General features: G+C 34.7%; 1 protein-coding gene across 11 annotated transcripts in view; it reads left to right on the forward strand.

The window, feature by feature from the left end:
- The window catches only part of LOC149794377 (transcription factor 12-like), a 205,701-nt gene that overhangs the window by 42,323 nt on the left and 143,172 nt on the right, over positions 1-20,206 (forward strand). For all 11 annotated transcript variants that reach the window (XM_089968559.1, XM_089968557.1, XM_089968553.1 and 8 more), the window contains one exon: positions 17,922-18,015. In XM_089968559.1, coding sequence (XP_089824685.1) covers positions 17,922-18,015 — 94 coding nt within the window. The remainder of the gene's footprint in view (positions 1-17,921; positions 18,016-20,206) is intronic.

Raw genomic sequence — 20,206 nt, forward strand, 5'->3', positions numbered from 1 at the left:
TATAGATTGAATATTTGTTAAGGAAAATTATGTTGAAGGAGGGTCCATTTTTTTTCCCGTCCCAAAATTTATATACATTTCATTCATTAAATAGAATATCTACTTGATAAACAATTTGTTCTCTGTCTCTTCTTATTTTCTGACGAGAGACCAACCTAGGCTCCCAAAATAAGGAGAAAGACTTCTTTTTATCACATGATAAAAGAAATCCTAAACCCAACAAATTTATTATTTTAAAAAAAGGGCAAAATAATGTTTTGACTGAATTCATTTGGATGCTGTATACATGATTTTTGTATATCTGGATGTCATTGTGTCATCATGAGGTGCTATTATTTTTATGTTTTGTGGAGAAAAGATATCGGGTTATGTAATTTATGATAAAAGTAGTCATGTGATCATTTTCACTTTGGGAGTAAATATTTTCACTGGAGAGCATATTGAAAGAAAAGTAAATGAAATATCAGAAATTAATATCATAATAAAATTTTTGTATTCACTTAATTTTATTCATGGGCATACATTTTAAAAAAATATAACCTTTAAAGTCATGAAAATATTTTTGCAACAAGCTGGAAGTTTGTGACGTTAATTCTTTTTTAAAGCCTGTACAATTTCCAACTTTATAATGAGCATATTTGGTGTATACTAACTAATACTGATCTTACATAGGGTTGTCCAACATGTGACCAGTCAAAGGTCTGGCCTGCCAATCTTGAATAATTTGTGCTGAGTAGCTGTGGAAAACTGAGCAAGTTTATAAAATGGACCCATGAATTAAAAAAAAGTGTAATGTGTGCCCCTGGTAAAGTTATAAAGTTTGACACTAGGGTCTAACACTACAAGTTTTTAAAATACCATATACACATATTCGTGTGTCAATCTGCAAAAAGAAAAAATCCAGATCTGATGTTGTATAATTCATCTGCATATTATGGTCTCTTGTTTGTTATACTCATCTGTGCAGTTTACAGATGGGCCCATCTTATAAGTGAGTATATAGGGTAGGACACACTTGGGAGCAACTCCCCAGTGATGGTGTTATGTAATGGAATAGGGTAAGGCAAGTATATAGTTGGTTTGTCCAGTGGGCTAGTAATGTGCTTGGGGGATACAATTCAACAGAGACAAATAATTTGTTCCATTGTAATAGTATAAAATAAAAAAAGCAGTCTCACTTGGGGCATGATTTGGTTGGAAAGCAATATTGTCTTCAGCCTGCAGTCAATAAGGGGGCATGGTCATGTCATCACACTATTTGATCCAACAGCAGTGTTTGCCCTAGGTATATGCATCATGTACATTGTTTACATGCATATAAATATGAGCAGACAAAAAAGGGGAGCCACCATGAAATTTGCATTGATAGATTGTCAGACTTCTAATCCAAGGATTGCTGATTGGATACCTGCCCAGGCCAGCCTAAGTTGACTGCCTTAGTGTGACCTGGGGAAAGGGTCCCATTTCTTCCACATTATGCAGCCAGTATGTGTTTAAAGTGCCATCCTTCCCCCCCCCCCCCCCCAATAAATATGGATCTGTCCACTTGTTCTGTTCTTACACACTTGCATCAACTGGTCCAGATTATATACATATATAGATAAGTAGCACATCAGCATGATGCTGTTTTATTAGGTATCCCATAAAAAAAAAAGTGTACAAGTGCAATTAATAGGTATCCCATAAAAAATAGAAGTGTACAAAGGCAATAAATAGGTATCCCATACATACAAAACAAAGGCAATAAATAGATATCCCATACAAAACATGCAAATGCAATAAATATCCCATACGGAAATATAAAAACAGGAGTTATAGAAAATACAAATATAAATGCATTTAATTATGATCTAACTCAGTTGATGAAAAGTGGATTTTTGTTCAATTTGACAAATACATTACAACTTAGGATATAAATTCACTAACCTTCCATTTTGTTGTCTCACTACTTTTGTATGTTATATTCACATTGTACCTTGTTGGAGCATGTTCATTTAAATTTTCTGTTTATTATCTTCATATATAAATAAATGTTATTATCATTGCCGTGTGTGTGTTTGTGTACATTGAATGTCAGTACACATGTACTAGAGGGCTACATGATTAGTTCCATGCAACTAATTCTGTCACCCTCTTTAAATAGTCATTATTTTTATTATTATTATTATTATTATTACAAGGGCACTAAATTGGTTTCCCATACAGGTGTACAACACATGCAGAAGCAATAAAGGGTAAACTCCTTCAAATACAGTGTTTTAGTTAATATAATTTTTAAAATGTCCAAGACCATCTTGACTAGAACATCATCACAAAGGATGCCCAAAATTACTCGCCATTTATGACTTATAGTGAGATGCATTGAGCTCATTCTATATTAACATATAAATACAATGTTAGTGCATGCCATTTTGATGTCTGCAAGCACGACATGAAAGCCCTCACCATCGATGACGACACCTGGGAAGAGCTTGCTCAAGACAGGTCCAGCTGGTGACACGCTCTGATCACTGGCCTGAAAATTGGTGAGGACATGCTACGCTTCCTAGCTGATGAAAAGAGATCTCAGAGGAAGGAGAAGCAGATCCAACCCATACCAGACTCATACTTCAAGTGCAGCAAGGACTGCCACTCCCATGTTAAGCTCCATAGCCACAGCTGATGCTGCACAACCACCAACTGGACATCTCTCATGGGCACACTTTCATCGTCTCTCTCTCCCCCTCTCTGTCTCTCTCGATCTCGACTAACGGATGCTGACAACAGCATGCCATTTGGTATATTTTAACTTTCTAAATCACTGTTCTTTTGAGCTGGACTACATCAGATGTACTTGCTGACATGAACATCCCTGTGTTTATGAAGATTGGACATCAGTGTTGTTCACTTGTACACAGGTTTAATTCATTCAGGTTTTTAAACATCAGGACTGCAGATCATTAAATTTGGATTTAGTCTGGGATTAGTTTCCACTGTTAGTCAGTCAGAAATGAGCTTTGAGGAAAAAACAAATCTCAGGGTCATACTCAAGGCCACAAGTTTCGTGATTTCCATGCCCAATGCACCCCCTCCCCTCCCCTGTATTCTTACTTAAACGAACACTCTGTGCAGTAAGGATGCTTAGCGGTTTATTGTAGCTTTGTGCATCATAGGTGGAACTTTGATTTTCAGAATTGCTTGTAATCTCATGGGCCAGGATTTTATTTAATCTATACTTAATTGTGTGCAGTTCTTTGAGAAACCAAGTTTACGAATATATAAAATTACACATGATTTGGGGTGGGTGAGTACCAATTCCTACTCTTTAATTGTCTGACAAATTTGGCTGTAATATTGCGATGACTTTAGTAACTTTTTATCTCATACTTTTGGTATTACAAAACAAAATCAATGAAAATAGCAGTAATTGAGACCAAAATTATTAATGCAACCCATGTATGTTTGAGGAAAATGTAATACACAGGATGAATTATCTTATAGGCACATTACTACTGCCATACAAGTACAAACCACATTCATTACTTTAATTGTGGCATGTATTTTTTGTATTTATACAAGTCTGTGTTGGTCTTGATGCCCTAATTAAAGTCTAATTTATTGAAAGTGTCAAGTCAACTTATAACTTTGTGAGAGTATATTTCCTCTTTATTTCTTTTCCTTTACAGTTTAAGCCCTTGAGCTTGTTAAAATGAGGTGCACTTAGTACCACCCCAGAATGTAGTAAGCATTGATTCCAACATAATTAGATAAACACCTACAAGTATTAGTCTGGTTGTATTAGAAAATCAGGGATGGCTTTGCAGCCTGCTGGTGTTTTAGATCAGTACTTGAGTCCTCCCACAGTTTGGGGTCAATTACATTGGAACTACTTTACAAAGTTTTATAAAAGTGGCTTACACCACTAGATGCCAATCCCAGCTTCTTTGTAAGGTCACAGAGACCAGGTTACAATTAATGGGAAAAATACTTTCTGCTGGTTATAGACCTGTCAAAATATTACTTACATACATAGGTATGTGTAGAATTTCCGTTTTGTAACCTGATACCTGTATTTTGTGGGACAGTCAAGTACAAGCTGTTGTGCTCATGTTCAGTTCTTGTTCTGCATTGTGTACCATAATAATAGCAGTAATAATAAATCAGCATTATTATACCCACAGTTTTCTTGGTTAAGTCACTGTGTTTGTGTGTGTGTTGCTGCCCCTCCCCCCAACCATTGCCTACACTTAGAGGACCATGATCACTGCCAAATATTTGAAGTTCATAGTTTCAGTGTTGTAGAAGTGCTGTGACATTGCTCACAGCAACACATCACCAGATGGCTGTCTCTGCCTTTACTTTGAAATGCATAGGGATAATAATGATAGAGCTATGCTATTATTCATCCTTAGACTTTCTGTTAATGAAATTGACTTTGGTCACACAGTTGTTTTTTTTAAGGATGTTATTAATATTTTGCATCAAGCACCCCCCCATTGTATAAATTATAGTATACAGTGTATCAATTATAGTGTACAGTGTATCAGTTACAGGATACAGCAAACTTGGTAGCTTGAAAATTAACTGCACTGGATTATGTTATTGTTATTATGTAACAAGAAAAAGCTTCAGTGTTGTCACATCAAGTGATGAATGAATTGGAAATTGCATAAAATGATGGATTTTCCATTATTTCAGGTATGATTACTTCTACTTTGTCACTTAGTTCAGGCTATATTTTCTATAATACTAGATTAATGTTTTCAAACCTTGATAGATACAGAGGCTTATTGGAAGAAGAGAGTAGAGGAGACGGAGGAAGGTAGAAACAAAGGAAGGAAGGAAAGAAAAAAAATGGGGGTTTAAAGTCAAAATAGAAAACCAGTTTCAGACCTGTCCATCCACCATATTTCCAGTACAAGCAATGCATACCAACCCGATTTCTTGTTTATTCTTACATTGAGCAAATATTAAATTTTTTCAATGAGCTGTACAACAATATATATCTCATTTTATCTTTTGTCTGGCATAAACTCTGATTCAGATTTTTTTGAATAAATCATCCACACCTAATGCCATTTTTTTTATATATATTTTAAAGCAGCTGTTGGGGTTCTTTCCAGAAATTTTAGAGGGCATGTTGGTTAGTTGTTGCCTGAAAGAAAATGAGTTGATGTAATTTAAGAACAGTCACTGTAAATGGTCCCTGATTAAAGTAAATATGTAAATCATTGTAAAAAGAAAAATCATGTAACATGAATTCCACAGAGTTTACAAGAGAGATTTGACAATTTGTGTATTTTTGTATACTGTTAATGAAACATTTAACTTAAATGGATCAAAAACGGTCATGTCTAGTAGTTTTGATTTACATGAAAGTGTAAAATTTGTGAAACTTTTTACCCACCCTTTATTTGTTAGATTTAAAAAGTGCATGCAAAACAAAACCTATCTATTCAGTCGTCAGTTTCCTCGAGAATCAATAACACAAGGATTTCATTTCACAGTACGATTATTTCATTACCACTAGCACTAGTTTGGCCATGGAGTTTATTGGAAGATGTTAACAAAGTTGACTAAACAAACAGCCTTATGATCTAATTGCAGTACTTACTGAAATGACCCTTAAATTACGAGTTTTGATTTGGCCTAATAAAACTTTGTCAAAAGTTCTGTACATAGTGGTTGTTGGTTTGTATCTCTCGGGTACAGTCAGCACCTGGTTTGATGTAACAAAGCCCAATTTAAATTTTGACGTTTTTCCTCAGAATCCCCAATACACAAGTCAACTTAATGATTTGACTCATTAAGATTTTAAGTTTTTTTTTAATATAAAATATATACATATTTGAACACATCATAAATTCCTGTTTGATTATTCTACAGCTTTGTTTACTGTTATCTTAGTCTGTATTTCGTTTTTCTTCTCATCCATTGGGCTTGTTTTAGATTTCATTTTTAGGGTGCTTTTATGTCAGTAATGTAAAGCAGATGATGCTTTTTAGAGTTTCTTCCAGTCGGTATGACGTCACAGCAGAATGTTTGTATCAAAAATATTTTAAATATAACAAAATATATCAAAAAATATATCCAGTAATCAAATGCCAAAATGGAGGCAGCCACTATGTGCTATTACGATACACCTCATAAAAATCTTACGATTTTCATAAAATTCCTTTCGAAATTCTGTACAGGAGAACTGCAGATACGTCAGTCTATTGTTTAGTTGTATACCAATCGAACATGTTGAAGTTTCTCTAAGGGAAAGTACAGTCTCCGATGTTTCCCCTCTTAGAAATGGGTATCCTGCTTGATTATTAATAATAGTCTGATTCTGGAATACAATTTTTATTCTGCATAAAGTAAGCTTGAATAAGTTCATTAAAGCAATCCCTTTCTTTGTTTTTAAATTCATTGCCTTTATAGTGTAATACTTCGTATTTGGCTATTTACCTCCAGTGGCAATATTACTACTGGACATGTCAGTTTGAAGCAGGATTATATATATGTAGAATAAATAAAGCTAAGTGACAGAATCACATTTCATTTCAGTTTTACGAGCTTTTATTTGTTAACGACACCTGTGCTCCAAGGATCAAAGTGTTGCCTATTATGCCATGTCAGCACGACAATAATCCTGACATGGCTTTTCCAGAAAGTAAGATCATAACATAACAACAAAGGTTGTTAGAACTCTGATACATGCATCTTTCTTAGCAAGTTTGAGTTTGAGAAGCAGCTCTTGTAGTAGCTGGTGAATTTTCACTATTGCTGAAATATTTATTTTAATATTCTTACATATTCCATAAATCATGCCAAGCATCTGTGAATATAATTCAGTTGAATACATGTCTAATCTTTTTATTACAACCTAAAGGCTCTGTGAATGATAATGGGAGAAGTGTACAAATCAACTTGATTTCCTGCAAATGGAAGCTAAGCAGCATTACAACCTGCTGAGCAAACAGAAAAGCCTTTGCTAGATGTCAGGCCACAGGCATCATGCAACTTCTTTCTGAAAATCAATGTACACTGTAACTGCAAATAAACCCTTCTTGCTGGCAAAACCTCCTAGTCCTATAGAATCTTTCAGCATCTTTAAAACTACATGTCGGTGAACTAATCAAGTTGAGCCCAGTAGGCATGCACAGTAGCTGTTCCTTTACAGTGAAACCTGGCTATAATGTTCACTCTGTTGGCCAGACAAAGGTGTTCTTAAGGTGCAGATGTCTCTTTTATAGTGATCAAAAATGGTACAAGTAAGAAAAGGAACTTGTAAGGCAATTCTTTACTTAACATTAATCCTTTATATTGCAATTTATATATACAGTGTATCCCCCAGGGGTATAAAATTGAGGCTAAAATAAACCCCTTGTCAGAACTGGGGGTCAAATAAAAAATGTTCTGACAAATTTTCATCTCACCCATACTTTTTTGGGTTGAAATAGGATATTGCAACTTGCACAACACACTATCCCTCTCAATCTCTCTCTAAAAATACAAATAAACCAACATGGAATAAACAAATGGATTGTCCATTCAAAGAATAATTTTATTCATTTTTCTTTTAGTTTAAAGTCATACTTTTAACAGTCTCCTTATAATTTTTTGTAGCAATATTTTAGACCAACACATTACATATAAGCCAATAAAAAAAAAGACAAATCTTTTTAACCAAATGGCAGTTTATATACTGCCTGTCATAAAATGTGTACTATCATCGGTTTCATTGTACTTCATCCAAGAACACATTTATCCAAAAATCAAAAAGGCTAATGATTAATCTTCTTTCCAATAAGTTACACTTGAAATAAGATCTTTCTTTTATTGCATCAAGTTAAAAACCAACAAAATCTGCAATGACCCCCTGTCTTTGTAATCCAGATAATGCATTTGTCTTGGCAAGTTTACTGATTTCTTTGTTGTGAAAGAATGTTTTGGGTGATAATGTGTTCTTCAGATATCTGGTGGCAAACAAGGGCAGATTTTTTAAAATTGTTAAACCCTGTCACAAAAGGATTATTCACTTTTGCATTCTATGCAATCACGCGATTAGAAGTCACACCAGTGATCCTAATGGATGTGCCGTATTCCAGTCAAGGGAATTATTTTCTCCATTTTTCATTAAAGTTAAATCCATAGTTACTCTTGTGTGCTCTGCTTTTTTCACATTCTTCGCTAGTGATTCTTAGTCCACGCCATTTTAATCTGGTGATCACTTTCTAGTGCAAGAAGCATTGACGTTAAACATCTGGATGTCATCTTGATGAGCTCGATGGAAATCACGTGAGAGCTCGCGAGATTAGGGGAAGCTACTCCATCATAACATTGCCTATGCTAGTCTGAATGCCCTGTTTTGTATGCTCCTTGTGTTTTACTCCGCCTTAGAAATAGTGTAGTGCAGTGCAGGGAGCATACAAAACAGGGAACCAGACTATGCCTATGCTGGAAGTATAAATGATGCCATCCCTCATCCAAAGCAGTGGATATTAAATAAATCCTAATGGCATTATTTGAATCCTTTGCATCAAAAAAACACATGGCAACAAAATGTGTGCATCAATTTTCACCAGCATGCATCCCTGACACACAAATGTGCATAAAGGGATAAACTGATACATACTTAGCTGCCAACCCTCATGATTTTGGCATGAATTTCATGACTTTTTCAGTGATTCACAGATTCATGCTGCAAGCAAAAAATTCACGAATTCTCCATTTCTCAATTATTTTAAATCTTTAATAAAATAACTGATTTCCGGTTAAGCGCTATTCGTGATATTGGCAGTTGCCGAAACGGTCCGGTACTGCTGGTCACAATATTAGTAGAACTACAGCCGATTGGTACATTTGGCCCGGTAGCAAGCATTTTAGCCTATTTTAATCTCTATATATATAAGAGTAGTTTTGCAAACTCTTTTGAGAGAAACTTGGGCCTAACTCAGAATTTTGCTCCGTGCATGCGTCACCAACATTGATTTGAATTACTATTTGGCATTGCATGTAAGATCTTGAAAATGCCTTCACCACCAAGGAAAAAGAAATGTATTGCTCAGAAAGTGAAGTTTAATTTGGAATATACCAAAAATTGGCCGTGCATTCTGCCAGTAAACATTGACATCCATCATGCTTTTTTCACACAGTGTGCCACAAATTTTAGTACTGGGCATGGTGGTAGAGACGATGTGAGGAAGCACATCGGTTGCAAAAAACAGTAAAAGTTGGGAAAATTAAGAATTTGCAGATTTCAGCTCTGGAATATTTTAAGCCATCGATGGAAGACCTGCAAACTACCAATGCTGAAGCATTGTTTGTGAGTTTTCTTGTTGAACACAATCTACCTTTATCAGCAGGCGACCATGCTAAACATTTGTTCCAAAAAATGTTCCCGGACTCGAAGATCGCTTCCAAATTTTCCTGTGGAAGAACCAAAAGTGCTGCAGCTCCTGTGCATTCCTCACAGCAACAGAGACAGTGAACAAATATTTTCTCTAGTTAGGAAAAATAGGACAGACTTTAGGGCCTCCTTAGGTGCAGAAAATTTGTCAGCAATTTTAGTCAACAAGATCAACCAGAAGGCAAGAAATCTGAACTGTTTTGAAAACAAATTTACAGTCAAGCAGTTGAGGAAGTTCAAGTCTGCCATAGCATCATGTCTTGGTAAATAACCACAAGAACAAGTGAAGTTTATGATAACCATAATAAAAAGATATGCAGATATATTTCTGCATATATGTAGTGTTTTAGTTTTATATTGTGATCTTGATATAGTGTAGTATTGATGGTCAGAGTGGATGGAGTTATTGTCATGGTATTTTTGACTAATTCATGTCCAAATTCACTAATTTTTATCCCTGTTTTCACTAATTGCGAGACTGGTAGGTTGGCATCTATATATATATATATATATATATATATATATATATATATATATATATATATATATATATATATATATATACACACACACTTATATTGAGGTATGCGACAAGTGATGTATTGCTACATTTTGTTGATATATACCCATTATATTGATGTGTCTATGGGTCAGGTATCACTTATACTGTATTTGTTCATACAAATCTGTTACATTGAGGTGTCTAAGTCAAGTATCATTGTTTTTGGTCATATATATCCTTTATATTTGGATGTCTGATATGTCATGTATCACTATATTTGGTTATATATATCTTTTGTATTATTTAGGTGTCAGATAAATTATGTATTACTGTATTAAGTCATATATGTCCTTTATATTGTTCTTAGAAGTCATGTATTTGGTCATGTATATGCTTTATATTGATGTGTCTGACATGACCAATAGCACTGCATTTAGTTGTGTACTGTATGTCACACTTTTAGGAAGGTTAAAATTGGGGGTACTAATTGAGCAAATTTATTTTAGCTTACTATGTGTAATTATTTTCTACTTCAGTAGACAATATATTTGATATGCACTGACAACACATTGAATGTTTTTGAAGCTTGTTTACCTGCAAATAGTTGTTGTGTAACTTTAGCCGTGTTGCACCTACACATTCCAATTAGCAAGGATGTGGGAACACACCATTGCTTGCATAGGCAGTTAGGAAATCTGGACTAAGACATGTAGTTCTTCATTTTCAATTTTGTTTACTTTTTTAGTTTATTATTGACTTGATTTATATTTTTAAAAAAACAGCCATTTTATTGTATTCCATTTATTGAACACAATTTGTATATGCCAGCCAAAAGGCAGAGCAATTTTATGTCTGTCCATCAGTTTGTTACCCATTTCATTTCTGCACTTTAACTGTCCACAAGTTCCAATTGCCAAATTTGTGGATGGCATGCAAGTGGGGTAAGGAAGAACTTTCCATATTGGGGTAAAAAATTCAGATGTCACATTGCCTGAAAGAATAAAATTGCTTTCTGCACTGTAACTCTACTTTTGCACAGTTGCCAAACTTCTTGGATAGAATGTACTTAGGAAGACGAAGAATGCTATAAAATTTTAGGTTGAAGGTCAAAGGTCAGAGTCACTGACTGAAAGAAAAACTGGTTTCTGCACAATAGCTTGAGTCCTTCACCATCTATAGTTAGTTATTAGACTTACGGCTGGCTTATACTTTGAGCAGGATGAACCCCGTTGATTTTGGTGTCAGATGTCAGGTCCACTGTGATTGAATGAAGATAAATAGTTTTTATGTAAAACCATAACCATAATAAAAAGTCAAAGGTTAAGGTCACTGACTGTTAGAAGAAAAATGGGGTTCTGGACAAGGACCATTTGTGGATGGCTTACACTTAGGGGAGAGGAGATTTTGGAATGAAAAGGTCTAAGGCCAGGGTCACTGACTGAAAGAAAAAAGCGTGGTTTTGGCACACAAAATTAGGTAACCTACATGAATTACTGTTAAACATTTGCTATTTATGGTACTCTAATTGATGGCAAGTCAAGTATTTCTTGGAACTATAAAGTTTCTTTTGGATTTGATACTTTTTTGAATAATTATAAGTTACTGTATTGACATTCAATATTGAATGATACTGGTTTATCTCTAATATAATCCAGCTGTGTAAACTTGTTAAAACTGACGAAAATATGTATGTGGTAAAAGTGCCAATTACCTGGACATACAAACAAATGTTGAGGTTGTAACCATGACTCTGTATATTGGCCATTAACATCTAATAAGTACCATGTTATACTAAGGATGTATTACCAGCAAATAGGCAGAATGTTTGATTGTTGTTGGTTTTATCAACACTTTTAACATATTATTGGCTATATTATGCCAAGGAAATGGGAGTTGTGTGCCTGACCCAAGGACACACAAGGCAACTGACATCGGCTGCCCTGTGGAGGCATGGGACCCACGACACTTGAATTTGAGTCCCAACATTCTACTGTTGAAAAAAAAGTGAATTTTTGGTGGTTTGGTTAATGAAGACATAAAGTTATGGTTTGCAGATACGATACAGGATTTGTATGCATTCACATGATCTTTTAGTGCAGGGTTTCAAGATCAGCGTGAATTGCACTATAGCTCTAGTGAAGATCATGCACTTACGTTCACCTATTTTAACATTGCACATTATGTCAGCGTATCATTTTTATTGTTAAAAAATGTGACTTATTTTTCCCATTGTATGATTTGTCGAAATTCGATTTGGCTAATATGTTAAAATTTGAGATTCAGTAAAATTTAATAATGATAGAATGTTGTAATCAGAAGTATATGATCCCTGCTAAAATAAACCTTGATATTATAAAATTATGAATTGAAATAAACATAGTTTTAACTTTCTTGCATATGTGCAAAAGATCTCTTTATAAGTAACAGCTCTTAATGTTAAAATAGATAATTGTAAATTTGTTGTCTGGCAGCCTGGGACAAGTGTTAAAAATATGAGGGAAAATCCCAATTTTTATGTAATTTGTGAAACTTAATAATGGGCAAGTTTAACATTTAAGAATTTTCTGGCCCAGTGCTGTATATGCACATTGGATATTCCTATAATTGTCTTATTCAACTGTAGCAATTGCCCATGCCTAGCCAAATATGTCCTCAGTGAGCATGGGAATATGCCTTAAAGAAAGGTTATTGTTTTCTAAAGATAACCTTTTATGCAGTTCTATATGTACATAATTTATCTTGGAATTACATTAACATGGCTGAAAATTAAGCAAGCTCATAACTACTTGTCTTTACTTTGCCTTGGGCAGAGTTGACATTAGACAGCAATTAAAACATCAAAGTGGATTCAAATAATGTTTCAGATTTATGGAACCTCTAATTGGAAATTCCTCTAGCCATTTGCTGATTTATTTATTGCAGATCAGTACTTTTTTCTTCCTTTCAGGCTTAGATGTGCCAACAAATTTGCCATTATGTGTTTGGGTTAAGTCTGATTTCCCAAGAAAGAGATTCATGGAGTCAAAAGAGATTCATGGAATCACTTACTGCAAGCCCAGGCCTTTCCTATGATTTGTTGCCCTTCAGCATAGGGTTACTTCTTGCAATATATGTGTGGAATTGCAGTTTGCCTGGTGTTGTTAGATGGTTCACATTAGAAGAATTGTATACAAAAAGCACATTGAAGATTTGGTTGTTTATTTTATTGGACAACAATGATTATACTTTATGTGCATTCCTCATTAATTAAACATGGTTAATATTTCCCTGTAGGTTTTGAGGGTTTGATATTGATTACTCAAAAGTCAATTTTTAAACATATATTGTGGTCAGATGGACACCACATATTTTCATGGGTAAATTAATATAGAAGATATGCTAGGAAAGTAGTTAACTAATAAAGTGCAAACAAGGTAATGTTTCATAATGTAGTCCACGGAAAAAGCAATAGTTGTGGAAGTTAAAATCTAATTAGGACTTTCTCACTATTGACCGTTCTTTTTCATCTTTCTTAGACATGTAAATGTAATGCTTTCACAGGAAATATTGTGCAATATTAGTAACAGACCTGCCAACCATTGCGATTTGACCATAAATCATACTGATGTGACCATTAAATTACAGAATGTGGCATAAGAACACGATTCTTTTGGTCAGATCTCATTGTCTGGGTTTTGTCTGAATCTCTGTTTACATATTAGATTAAGTGGGGTAGATCAGAGAACCAGACTTTACACTAGTACCTTGGTGCTTTAATTTGCCCATGTTTTTCATGCAAATTCCACCATCATAGTATTGATGTCTGTACTTGCTTATAAGACTTGGCCAACTGCAAACTACACAGACCCAGATTTGCTGGCGCCATAATAATGTCCTTTCAAGAATGGACTGAAATTTTAAGTAATGGCAGGACAGCCTTTTTATTTGATTTTCAACTAGACTAATAACCTAGATGAATTGTACTGAACTCAAAATTCTTAAAACTCAGAAGTATTTTTATAACAGGCTCATACTTGCTGCCTATCTATTTCACACTGCTAGTTACACAATGGGCTAATGTCAAAGCACCATTAATTCCTAGGTAAATTATGATTAATCATTTCCTGAGGGTCAAGTGTAAATTAACTGGTTTTGGTGATCTTTCTGTTCAAGTACTGTAGCTTGATGAAGCAATTAACAGGACTCTGTAGAGGGGGACAAAAAAGGGGCCAGAGAGCAACATAGCATGGGGGGAGGGGCCCACAAAATATGAGCATGCTACTTTAAAAAAACAAAGAAAAAACAAAACAAAAAATTAAAAGGGCATTTCGTTAAGGTCAAGTATAAATTAATTGTTTTTGGTGATCTTTCTGTTCAAGTACTGTAGCGGGGTGAAGCAATTAACAGGACTTGGTAGAGAGGGGCAAAAGTGGCCAGAGGGCAACATAGCACTTAGGAAAAGGCACAAAACATGAGCATGCTACTTAGAAAAAACTGAAATGGCATGATTTGCAGTATGTAGAGCATGGTGTTGTTAATTGCTCAGTGGCATGTGGAAACACTATTGACCTTGTAAAATTGTATTGCTTTATAATTGTATACATTGCTGTCTGACCTTACAGCCATTGGCTGTTCTTTTTTTTAGATTTCATTAATTTAACACAATCAGGATGATGATAGATTCTTCTGGAACATGTTATTTTGATGGCAATTTCATTACCTGTAATTTGTCTTTTGGTTTTGTTTATTGAGTTTTTATCTTTAGATCACTAGTCATAAATTTGGCAATGGTTTGCAATGTAGAACTATTCCACATTTGGGAATAAAAAGTTGCCATTTATAGTAGAAGTTATGATGAGCATTATTTTCATAATTAAAGACAATTATTTCTAACAGTAGTTTTCACTCCATAACCCCATCAAATTTTTGCTTAGAAAAATTTCAGGCAGTGGTCAAGCAATACGATTGTAATGATTTGTTTGATGAAAGTAACATTGACACACAAAAGGTTTTCATTTATAAAATGTATTCTGAATTCTGATTGTCTGAACAGGTCATATGCTTTCAGTAATAGTACAATGTATTGGTTTCCTCATATGCTTCAAACGTGTTGTTGTGTTCACATGAGGATAGTTTTAGATCACGATTTGTTATTGTTTTAGGTTTAATGCCATTTTTAAGCACATGCTGGGTTGTACATAACGGCCAGTATATGAAGTGGGATTTTATTTTTTGTTTAGTTAATTATTTTATTGAGCTGTGTAATATAGATATTTTGCAGTGCCAGCAAATGTTGTATTTCTAATTCTCGGTAAAATGATGTACGGAGCTAAACAAGCCCATAATTTCATTATATTGTGCTTACTGCACAATGATAGCTGATGCATCTGATTAGAACTTGAACCATTCTGGGTAAGAGTCAGGCACACTAACCACTGTGCAACTATGGTTCCACAATCATTAAGAATAAATGATGTGTCACACAAATGATTCTGATAGTAATATCTCTGTGTGTCGGGTTTTGGATGAGATCAGTTGGTCATGTCTGGTAACTGTTACTGGTCAAGTAATGGACTGGTGTGTACAAGTGTTACTAATTTCTACAGGTCAGATAATGGACCAGTTCATCATTTCCGGTATAAATGTAACTGGTGCATCATGTCAAGTAACAGATAAAGGTAAAGTGATACTTGTTTATAATAATTGGTCTTGTTAGTAGTAATGTTGGACTATCTTGTTGTATCCAGCAACTGTTAAAATTCTGGACCGGTTCATCCTCTGTAGTAACTATTGTTGTTGATCATAGATCATCTGAGTAACTGTTGGTGTTGATGCTTTACCAGTTACCATGAGTAACTGTTGTTGGTGGTAATGCTGGACCAGTTACCATGAGTAACTTATTGTTGGTGGTAATGCTGGACCAGTTACCATGAGTAACTGTTGGTGTTGAGACTGTACCAGTTACCATGAGTAACTGTTGGTGTTGAAGCTGGACCAGTTACCATGAGTAACGGTTGGTGGTAATGCTGGATCAGTTACCATGGGTAATTGTTGGTGGTAATGCTGGAACAGTTACCATGGGTAATTGTTGGTGGTAATGCTGGATCAGTTACCATGGGTAATTGTTGGTGGTAATGCTGGACCAGTTACCATGGGTAATTGTTGGTGGTAATGCTGGATCAGTTACCATGGGTAATTGTTGGTGGTAATGCTGGACCAGTTACCATGGGTAATTGTTGGTGGTAATGCTTGACCAGTTCTTCATCTCTATTAACTGTTGGTGTTGATACTTGAACAGTTACTGTAACTGTTGATGGTAATGCTGGACTAGTTACCATGAGTAACAATTGGTGGTATTGCTGGACCAGTTCATCGTGTATTAATTGTTGGTGTTGATACTAGAACAGTTACCATTACTAACTGTTGGTGCTAATGCCGGACCAGTTACCATGAGTAACTGTCGGTGACAAACTGACCAGCTCATCATGTCTTACAATTGTTGTAAACTCCCTTGGACAAAAATGAACCATAGTGTATCAGTTTAATATATCTAGTATAACTGTTAACTGGATTATAATTTTTTTTACACTATATTAATAATCACGTAATGTTTGAAGTATGATCAGACTTTTTCACATTTTGAAATTGTCTCCAGATGAAAAGTACACACATTAGTGAGGTAGTAGTAGTAGTAGAGTATTTGCATGTTGGGAGTGAAATAATGTTCATAGTGTCGTCAAATTTATGACCTATCCTACACCCCATAGCCCTTAATTAAACACGTCCCCAGCTGGGCCTTATCTTAATGAAGCTTCTCACTTTCTGGGTAAGTGGTCATGAACATCATCAAACCATCATATGAAGCATTATGCATGACATCAAATGCATGAAATGATGAAAAAGTCCTGTTTCTCACACTTAATGCAAATGAGATTGGATTTTATACACCTTTTTCTAGGTTTGCAATAATAAACACAGCCTATAAATGCATAATAAAGTCAATAATTTGATTATGGAACTAATTTTAAGTGAAAGGTGCAGACATTTGTACCAGTGGGGGTGTTAAATGATGAAGATTGTGACATGCAGGCATGCATGGTGCTATGTATTTGGAAATTTCTCTCATGGGGCATGTAAAGTAACAGTGAAGTCCTGTCGTATGCTCATGAAGAATATGGCTGTTTCAGTTATTTAATTTCTTATTTCCAGCTATTGTTTTTTTGCATTCCCTAAACCAGATTTAACAGCTCCGAGGTCACCTACCTTGGGATACTGTAGCATCAACCCAGATTTATTCATTCACATGAACTTTGCAAGATGAAATAGATGATACTAAGGTGCTTGCCAAATTTCAGATATTTTGCACTTTTTCATCTTTGTTAGGAGGTTTGTTAACAAAAGTCAGATATTTAATGAATACAAATGGATGAAAGGACATGAAACTGCATTATTTCAGAAATATGAATTTTTATCACATACCATTCTCATGTATGAAGTACAATAAACTACAAAGCAGCATAGACTGATATTGGTGTGTGTGTGTGTTGACAATTCCAGTTTGGGGGAAACCATTTTAAGATTGAGCTGCTAACATGAAATGGCACATCAGGTTTTTATTATTGACAGATCTCAGTTGTAGAGGCTAATTAGGGTAAGGGATTTGCTGTGACATAGTATGACATGAGGTTGAACACTCTTCATTGGACTTGCAGTTTTTAGTGAATAGTACAGTCCCATCCAGAAGTTGCATTATGAAGGTCTTTTCTTGACCTGAAAATTTAAGGAAGGGGGAATTAACCTCCATTTTTTAATAAAAGATGAAAATTGTCTGAATAGTTAAGGGATTTAATGAAACAAGACCAAAAATTAGTGAGAAAATCTGGCAAAATCAGTTAATTTTTTGGCTTTTGTTTTTAATTATTTTACAGTTTTGTATAAATCACACGTTCTAGAATAGACCCTGCATTATGTGATGTATGATCTGGGTCTCTTCTGGTCAGTTTTCTCAGCATTGTAGATGGACGAACACTTTATTCTAATTTATTTATCCTTTCTTGCTTTCAGATGTTTTCTCCACCTGTCTCCAACAGCATGAAGAATGTTCCACAAAACCCTGGACCTAGTCCTATGGATCCATTGTATACGGCCTACAAACAGGGTATTTGGCACTGTCTCTTTACTAACAAAACCATTCATACATCAAAACTTGTCAGCTTGCCAATTATTTTTCAAGTGGATGCTAGAATTTTATCTCTGGTCTCTAATAGTTCTGTTCTGTATTTTTTTACATTTGTTGGATTAATCAACCATATTGTTTTTGATGCAGTTCATGCGCTAAGTCTGTCTTCACTTCTATTATTTTAATGCAGTCCATACAGTAAGTCCATTCCTCGCATTTATTATTTGATTGTCCAATAAGTGGGAACAAGTTAAACAATAATCTCTTATCATGACTGAAGTGGAGTTGGTTTATGAAATAGAAATAGAATCAACTGCAAAACATGGAAGAAATTATCAAACTGTTACTGGGAGCTTCTATTTTCAAACTATTTATATTCATCAATTGTACAAGAGGTCTTTCACCTTGTTTGAATGAGTCTTAACAGCCAACTCAGATGTTGGTATATGGTTCTTTATTATGGGAGAAACTTGACAAACAGGGTACACCACTTGCTTTTAATAGGTGACCATTGCCCCTGTCAGATTTAGGGATTGAACTCCAGATTGCGGTGCTGCAAAGTGAGTGTGTTGCACTAGCTAAGCTTCAGACCTTTGTGCTTGCAAAGTGACCAAACCCAGAACCATATAGCTGCAAAGTAATGTTACCACCACAATTTCAGTAATATGGTTGCCATGGAACTGAAATCTGCAAATCCCAGCCAATTATCACTATGATATTGCCAGTCATATGGTCATAGCCCATTCAATTCGATAATTATGTTGAAATTGTCATCAGATTTATTGTCTAATCACAGGGAATACTCTAGAATAATCTAGTCAAACTGGCTTTAGCAGGTACCACTGAAATGAGATCTGCTCGTAAACACACACACGCACACACACATTGCACCAAAAGTTGTTCACTGTACCAAACTTTGTACATGGCAGGAAAAAAAGTAGACTATGTTAGCATAAGAATTTTAATTTGATTGTGTGAAATGTTTTTCATAACTTACTCTTCGATCATTCAAACGTCAGTTGTATGTAGTTATAAACTGTTTGCTCCTCCTGTGGTAAAGTATTTATTAGTATTGAAACAAAAGAGTGAAATATATGTACAGATATGATGGAAAACACACTCCTGTTTGAAGTATGTACCTTTAGCAAAAAGGGTTGGCAGTATTATCAACAGAACATACCTTTCATTAAAGAATTCTGGTCAGTCATGAATCAGTAATTGCATTAGGCAAGTGATTGGAAAATGTGATCAACCGCATTAAAATTTTGTTTAGTTAGGCATGTGAATTTTGAAATCCCCAACCCAACCTCTATATATATATATATATATATATATATATATATATATATATATATATATATATATATATATATATATATATATATATATATATATATATATATATATATATATTTATGTCATCTAAATATAGGATACATCAGATTTTATAAGGGTTTTTCATTTACTGATTCACCGTACATAAGAATATTTTTGTAAAGTTTTTTACCACTGTCATCATAACATTGCTTTCACAGATAGTTAGGTCACTGCTCAATGAATTTGATGGAACCCTGTAACAGCATTGCACAGCGACTGAGGGCTTGTTGGTTTCCCATAATTGTTATTCCTGTGTTCCGCAAATCTTGACCATGTGCACCCCCCCCACCCCTGATGCTTTTTGGAAAATATGCCCATAGCCTTTCATTAGTGTGTCCATCCGTGTCTGTGCTATTGTTAGTAGTTACTAAAGTTGCAAAAGGTGATAAAACTGTAAGATGGCAGAGAATATCTATTTTAAAACAATCTATCTGGCAATGAAAACATTCAAAGATTGTGGTAGTTGGCGGAGTTGCGATGTAAATTGTTTGATGGCTGTTAGTGTAATCTATTTTTGAGGTGAAAGTTAACCTTCTTGTCAGGAATATTTATTCTGAAGTTGAAATGATAACACATGTTACATTTATGCAAATACACAACTGTCTTTCAATTGATGGTTTAAAAGTTTATAATTTAGAAAACATGTAGATACTGTAATAAATGCTGGTAGATATTGAGTGTACACTAAATGAGAGCATGTTTGGGAATGGAAAATTCCATGTTAAGTTCATTTCATGTTTGTAACTTGAGCATTTTATTGCATAAAGGTAAGTCTCCAAGTAAAATATGACAG

This window comes from Sinohyriopsis cumingii, chromosome 8, assembly GCF_028554795.1.
Source record: "Sinohyriopsis cumingii isolate HCF-2022 chromosome 8, ASM2855479v2, whole genome shotgun sequence".
NCBI lineage: Eukaryota > Metazoa > Mollusca > Bivalvia > Unionida > Unionidae > Sinohyriopsis > Sinohyriopsis cumingii.